This window comes from Mandrillus leucophaeus, unplaced genomic scaffold (genome assembly GCF_000951045.1).
Source record: "Mandrillus leucophaeus isolate KB7577 unplaced genomic scaffold, Mleu.le_1.0 Scaffold185, whole genome shotgun sequence".
Classification (NCBI taxonomy): domain Eukaryota; kingdom Metazoa; phylum Chordata; class Mammalia; order Primates; family Cercopithecidae; genus Mandrillus; species Mandrillus leucophaeus.
Window position 1 is genome coordinate 2,547,201 of NW_012101865.1, and position 7,548 is coordinate 2,554,748.

Genomic DNA, 7,548 nt, shown 5'->3' on the forward strand with positions numbered 1-7,548 from the left:
GAGGAGGCCACGGCGGCCCGGGGCAATAGCATCCCGGCCTCCAGGCCCGGGGACGAGGGCGTCTCTTTCCGCTTTGACTTCAACGCATTCCGGAGCCGCCTCCGCCACCCCGTCCTGGGAATGAGGGCCGATGAGAGTCAGGAGCCCCAGAGCCGAGTGCGAGCCCAGCGGGAGAAAGTCAAGGAGGTATGAACTCAGCCCCCACAATTCTTCCCACCAGTTGCCCCCACTAAGGAGAAGATCCTCTTTCCCTTGCCTCAGTCACTCCTGATCCCGGTGCTCCCACCCCTTTCCCTTGCCTCAGTCACTCCTGGTCCCGGGTCTACTTATGGCCCTGCAGACTACACTTTGCACCTTCCCCTTTCCTCCCAAGTGTCCCACCTTCTGTCCTCCCTACACAGTTTCCCACCACTCGGGTCAGTTAATCGTCCCCACCGTGACAGATGGCAGCTGAACCCCTAGACCAACTGCCCCCTCACTCCCAGACTCTGGTCTGTCCTGTCCAACCTCCAGCCCCAGTGAGCCCCACTCCTTCCCTTTGCGGAGTTGCTAATGAGAGAGGAGTTCGTTTCTTAGTGCACCCGCTTTTTGCATTTATGGACACAGAGTCACTGGTTCCATTCTTTTTCACTGTGTAACCTTAAGTCCAAAACCCCTGTAGGACCTGCTTACCTGAAAACCCAGGATTTAAGGGGATATTTGGTGTCCTGCAAATATTTTGTAATCTAGTAAGCAACCTACAAACCAGAGGATATTGTGCATTCTGTTTCTATTGAGCTTTGGAACAATTGTACACGATTGTACATAATTGCATGTGATGCAGGAAGAGATGATAAAGCAGTGGTCATGTTACGGAAGCTCCGAGGTTATTGGCTTAATGAAGCAGGTCTTGAGCTGGTTCCCTGTAGGGATTGTACGAGGAGGGATTTAGAAGGATCACTTTAAGTCTGAATCTTAGTTTAAGAAATCAGAAGCAAACACAAGCCTCACAAGGCTTGAAGACAGTTGCCAGTTTGCTACTGCTGACTAAATATTCTGCTGGACCACTGTTAGAACTGCCTGCGTGCGGATGGTGCCCAGCAATGCAGAGGGGGCTGCAGTGACACCCCCAGGCCACGAGGGGGCCGTGGGCAAGCTGTGGGCCAGGGTCTCCTCCCTAGAAACGAGAGGATGCTCTCCCCTCCCCATGGACTCAAAGGAAAGAAAGGACTGCTTTTGCCTGGACTTTTGATTTGCTGCAAAGAAGTCAGCAGGTCGGCCCTGATTTCCAGGAAGAGCAGGCAGCAAGGATCAGGACCTGCTCTGTCAAGACCTGCTCAGAGCCGATGGAGAGCTTAGCCAGATTATCCCCTTCTCCTTGTCTGAACTATTCTCCCTTCCAGCACCCACCTCTCTTCCACTTTTTATTTCTGCTGTTACTTTGTTTGGAGACTTAACTAGCAATCACAGGACATTTTGTGAAGTTACAATAGGAAGCCTACAAGGAAGCTGAGTGCTTGGTATGTGTGTGTGTGTGTGTGCGCATGTTTGTGTGCTCTCAGTTTCCAGATTCCTGTTGAAATCTCAGGTTGATTGAAAGCTGGAACTTGCAGTAGCTAAGTAAGGGGCATTAATTTCTCCCTTTCTTGTTAAGGAACTAAGCTGTTGAATACTCAAAAGCACCACCCATAGCTCTTTCTCAAAGCTGCTTCTGAGCACAGTGGCTCTTTTTGCCCCTCTCAGCCTCCTAGCAGGGCAGTGACCCCCGGTGAAATTACATATAAATTGCATGCATGCAGTTTTTCATGGGGCATCCAGAGGTGCTATCGGATTTTCAAACTGCCCAAAGGGTTAAGAATTAACTACCGTCCTCCTCAGAAGAGATGCTCTCCGTGTTTGCACTTAGATGGTGGTCCATTTCCGAATGCCTGGGGCTGGGAGTCACGGCAAGAAGGGCGGGCTGGCTCGTAGGGAACTTGATTTTCCCTCTCTGTGTAAGACAGTTTCTTTTGCCAGCAGAGTCTTGGATGATGCTTGCTGGAGTGACTGGAGGGCGGTAAGAGGGGTGAGGATTCTGTGCTTTGCAGGCGGGAATAAAATAATGTGATGGGAGAAGGTCTAAGTTGGTGGCCAGATGTCTGGATCTTTCTAGCTGGCATCTTCTTGCACCCCCTGGTACTAGCTGGAGGCATGCTGCATGTACTTGGAGTTAGTGTTCAGCTAGCCCTCTCTTACTAATCTTGAAGACCTTAAGCTTCTCAGAATGGAGAGGACTGGTTTCTGTGTTTTGAAAGCTATTGACTCTTCAGGCTTCCTGCCACTGACCACGCTCCCATTACAACCCAAAAGATGTAGAGTGGTTTTTGGTTTAGTTGTTAACACAGTTACCATTCCTGCTGTCCCACCCCAGGAAGAACGCATATGATGGTTGCTGGAGGATGTCTTTATTTCCTTCACATTTGAATTCTATCTGCGTCATGCCCAGGGGTAGATCATTTTAGAAAGGTGCCTGTTTTCACAAAAGGGACTGTTGCTTTCCTCTCTGGTTTGTTTATTTCCAGACATGGATTGATTAAATCCAAGGAACAGAGGGGGAGCTGGCATCACATAAAAAAAGGCCCTGTTCTTATAAGATTTTAAAGTGAAAGTAAATATCAGGAGAGAGTCAGAGAGGGTGATAAATGAGCATGAGTGAAAACTGGACGCTTGGACTCTGGATCAACACCGTGTATTCATGAGCATCCTGACAGATGGACGTGGTCACCAGGTCTGTGTTGATAAGATGGTTGAGGCTGCAGGTTCTGGACATGCATACGTCAGGAAACACTCTGTCACTAGAATCAACTATTTTTCCTCACTTTCCAATTTTGGAACCTTGGCAAAAGCAATGTGGTGGAGAGAGGAGACCCACAGAACATGGGTTGGAGTTTCAGCTCACTCTCAACTGTCTGACTTTGGGCAAGCCACCTCTCCTTCCTGGACCTTCTTGTAAAATGGGGTGAGGGAGAGGAGAATAAGCTGGTTATAGACCCTCTTGCTTCTGGCCCTGGCCCCTAAGTGAACTGCCAGTCTGGTCAGGGACTCCATAGCAGCTGGGCTTTCCGAACTCTGTTTTGAGATATCTTGTACTGGAAGTCAGGGACAATGGTGTGATGGTAGTGGTGGTGTTGATGGGGTCGTGATATTCACTGCTGTATCTCTGTCTAGCACCTAGCCAAGAGTAGACATTCAGGCTGTTGATTAAGTTAATTATTCCCATTACCCTCAGCTTGGAATCATGAAGAGTAAAGGTGTTGGCTAGAATGTAAAGGGGTGAAGGCTTGGTAGTAGCCTTGCCTTTCAGATCTGAGGATAATATAGGAAATGGGGGATGTCATTCATAGGCGGGTTTCCTATGGATTCAAGTTCAAACGAACTTGTCTCACACATGGAAATGTACAGCTTTTTCTGGTTATTACTCAGTGGAAGAATTCAGACTGCCCTGGGTCCTACCCATGATTCTTGGTTGTGTTTTTGTTGTTGTTTTTGTTTGTTTGTGTTTGTTTTGTTTTGTTTTTTAAGACGGAGTCTTGCTCTGTCGCCGAGGCTGCAGTGCAGTGGTGTGGTCTTGGCTCACTGCAGCCTCCGCCTCCCAGGTTCCAGGTTCAAGTGATTCTCATGACTTAACCTCCCAATTAACTGGGATTACAGGTGCCCCACCACGCCTGGCTAGTTGGTGTATTTTTAGTAGAAACGGGGTTTTGCTGTGTTGGCCAGGCTGGTCTCGATCTCCTGACCTCAGGTGATCCACTTGCCTCAGCCTCCCAAAGTGCTGAGATTACAGGCACGAGCCTCCGCGCCCGGCCAGTGCTTGGTGGTTGTTCTGGGGAACCTGTTCCTTCCAGTGAAGGGGGCTTGTTATAAAAGGGAATTAAGCTGGCTGGGGCACTGAGAACGCGTTGGGACTTGCCCTTGACCATATGGTGTTTTCAAACAAACCACAGAAAGGGCTCCTTCCTCTGGTCAGATGCAGCACCAGCACCACTCCAGAGTGCAGGGCTGGGTGAGGAAAATGTGGATTGAATTTCCCCACCTTCCCTGTGCTGTTGGCCCAGCGTTCTTATAAACCACTGTATGCCGCAGTTCTGTTAAGAATCCAAGCTGGGTCAAGTCGTAGCTGGTCCATCAACTCTGATTGGAAATTCCTGTTTATTACTGGACCTCAGTCTTCATGGTAAAACCAAAAGGTTGTCATTTAGGGGACCCTTCTGTCTCCTCCACTTCCACCTCTTTACTGTTTTGTTTATGAATCTGCCCAAGCACCTAGAATAGGGTCTGACATTTAGTTGGAACTCAGATACTTGAATGAATGGCTACATTAAAGATGTATAAACTAACAGTTAAGGTTGCTAGTGGCCGAGGCTGGGTCTTCTCCCTCAGGGTACCTGGAATTCCAAGGAGCCTCAAAGTAAGAGCTATAGTCAGGTTTAGAAGCTTAGCAGCTCAGTGACCCAGCAGGCCTTTTAGAAGTTGCAGCAATTTTCTAAGGGCAAATCTGACTTGAGGGAGTGGAGGTGGCACCCATGAGTAAAATCTCTCATGCCTAGATAGCAGGCATCGAAGGGTGCCTGTGATTTGGCAGGGAGTGCCCCAGCTCTTGCCCTCTGTGCCTGCTGCATTCAGCCACCAGGGTATTGCTGGTTATGATATGTGACAGTGTCTGAATAAGTCATCTTGGCAAATGATCTTTGCTCCCCATTAACGGGCTGGTTCGTTAGTCATGTGTGGTTTTTTTGTGGTTTCTCTGTATATCTGATTTATCGTCACTAGTGCCAGGGACAGGTAGGAAAATTAAAAGGCTTTGTAGCATGTGAATCTGAGCCTGTGAGATGTTCAGGATAATTAATATTAGGAACAGCTCAGATTTAAATAGCTTTCCTTCAAAGAGCTCTGTTTGAGTTGCATATCCATTCAAGATCCTTTCCCTCCTCCCTGGTCCTTCAGTCTCTTCTGTTTCCCTCTTGTCCTGCTCTACAGTACGTTTAACATAGGTGGAGACTGGCCTGTAATAAGTGAACAGGCCCCTTGGAAAACCCTTATGTCCTCAGCCCAGCTACACGCCTCCTCCTTCTGTAGGACAGAGTGTGCAGTTGAGTAAAGCTTAGTACTTGTCCCTACCAGGTATACAACTTAACTCCCACATGTTGATTGGGTCTCTGCTTTCATTTCCAGTTGTACCATTTGAGGGAATTAGGCATTCCAGGAGCAATTGCTTCTCAGGCTCCGTATTCTTAACTCTGTCTTTAGTGTTAGGGCTAGAAACAAATAGAAGGACGATTTTTAAAAGTCGCTGCCTATTTCACAGTACAGTTAGCAGAGGAAGGAGGGGGTAAGAATATAGATTCTCCTGTGGTTTTCACGGTGACTGATTTACATCCGAGTTCAAGAAATGCTTTTTCTCTAGCTTTCCCGGAAGACGGATCCGTTAGTCCACCAAAAATAAATATTGTGATATGTATCAGGCATACTTTGCTCAAAGGGACTTACATCTTTTCTCTTATTGAAAAAAATAAATCAGGCTTGCAGATTGTAAAGCCTCCGTGCAGGGAGCTTCTTGGTAATCCAGGTGAGCACCCAGCCTTGTGGATACTGACTCTGGCTTGGAAAAGAAACCTCTCTTTGCATCCTAAGTTGAATCTGTGTTAGAGGAAGTGTTGGGAGCTTTATGCTCTCCCTGCATTGCTTTCATTGATGAAATTGGGAAGGGTTTCCCAAAGGAATGATGGACGTAGGATAGTGGCCTCAGGCGAGCTCGTGGATTTATGATTACATTACTTGAAAATAGGGGCCATTCATGGAGCAGGGACAAGTTCGTGAGTCAAGGATTATTATTCCAGTTCTGTGCACCTGCAGTCCAAAAAGACCAGGCTCATCCAAACAATAAGCCCTGGTTCTTGATTCCCTACTATTCCTGGACCAAGCAAGGCCTTTATGCATAAGCATTTGCATAATTTGGGGAAAAGAAACAACAAATATTCTTAGCTCTATATTTCCATGCAGATGATGGTAAGAAGCCAAATTGGAGACTCCTGAAAGAATTCCAGGGACTCAAGGACCTTAGCCCCCTCCCTCTTCGTCCTCACTCCCCCTTCACTCTGGGGGCTGGTCAGTAGCTCTGACAGCAGGGTTTTGGATATCTTAAATGTAGAGTTGATACAACTGAGATTGCTGTTAAGTCAGACCTGCTTTGGTGTCGCCACTCTCAAAGAGAAAGGAAGCCACAGAGACCACAGCCTCAGTGTGGGGACTCAATTGCAGGTGTTTCCTCTCCTAGAAGGCTGTTGCCTAATATTTGATTGAGAGCTCCCTACACTTGGCAGGCAGGTAGTCAGAACAGTTCTTACTCTGAATTTCTTGGAATCTTCTTTAATTAAAGGCTACCACCAGGGCAATTGTCCATCTGTTTTAGTGCAGTACCTTTAGTGGTAACTTTTACAGAAGAAACTTTGATATATTGATTAGTGCCCGCCTTGATAGATGATCAATAATTATGCTTTTATCTGGCATCTTCTGGGAGTCAGCTGCTCCCAAGGTGAACCTTCCGGGCAAACAATTGTCACTAAATAGCAACCATTCTCAATGGCCAAATAACAGTAAGTTTTTCTCTCCTCCTCACACCTCTGCCATCTTCTTAAGCCTCATGCTGAACACAAATCATTCTTGCTGGCCTCGTGGTCACCATAAAATCCACTGTGGATGCGGCAATGTCCTGTTGAGGCTGATGGGATGTATCACTAAGACTGTTTGCTTCCCAGCTTCTGTTCTTTATGATCTCGTCTTAGTTTTTACACAACCACCTTGTGTTGTAGCTACTATTTATTTAAGTGTAATTAATTAATACATATAGTGAAATGCACAGAATTTTTTTTTTTTTTTTTTGAGACGGAGTCTTGCTCTGTCTCCCAGGCTGGCGTGCGGTGGCACAATCTCTGCTCACTGCATCCTCCACCTCCCAAGTTCAAGCGATTCTCCTGCCTCAGCCTCCTGAGTACCTGGCACTACAGGTGCATGCTACCATACCCAGCTGATTTTGTATTTTTAGTAGAGACGGGGGTTTGCCATGTTGACCAGGCTGGTTACGAACTCCTGACCTCAGGTGATCCACCTGCCTTGGCCTCTCAAAGTGCTGGGATTACAGGCGTGAGCCATACCCGGCCAAATGCACAGATCTTAAATATACAGTTTGCTGTATTTTCAGAAATGCAGAAAACCGTGTAGACCACAGTCCTATCACACACAGAACATTTCCATCATCGCAGAAAGTTCCTCTGCTCCTTGACAGACGATTAACCCACCATCAACCTCTCATCTAGCCTTAATCACTGTCTTGATTGCTATCAGCTGAGATTAGTTTTTGCCTGTTCTAGAATTTCAGAAAAATGGAGTAGTAAGCCAGGTACAGTGGCTCATGCCTGTAATCCCAGCATTTTGGGAGGCGAAGGGGGGAGAATCACATGAAGATAGGAGTTCAAGACTGGCTTGGGCAACATAGCAAGACTCCCTCTCTCTCTCTCTCTCTCTGTCTATATA

At 47.1% G+C, this 7,548-nt stretch overlaps 1 protein-coding gene across 1 annotated transcript in view; it reads left to right on the forward strand.

Annotated features, from left to right (window-relative positions):
- Positions 1-7,548, forward strand: part of LOC105538124 (mannosyl-oligosaccharide 1,2-alpha-mannosidase IC-like) — a 157,282-nt gene that overhangs the window by 6,781 nt on the left and 142,953 nt on the right. The window contains exon 2 of the mRNA XM_011977912.1: positions 4-186. Within this exon, the coding sequence (XP_011833302.1) occupies positions 4-186 (183 nt within the window). The remainder of the gene's footprint in view (positions 1-3; positions 187-7,548) is intronic.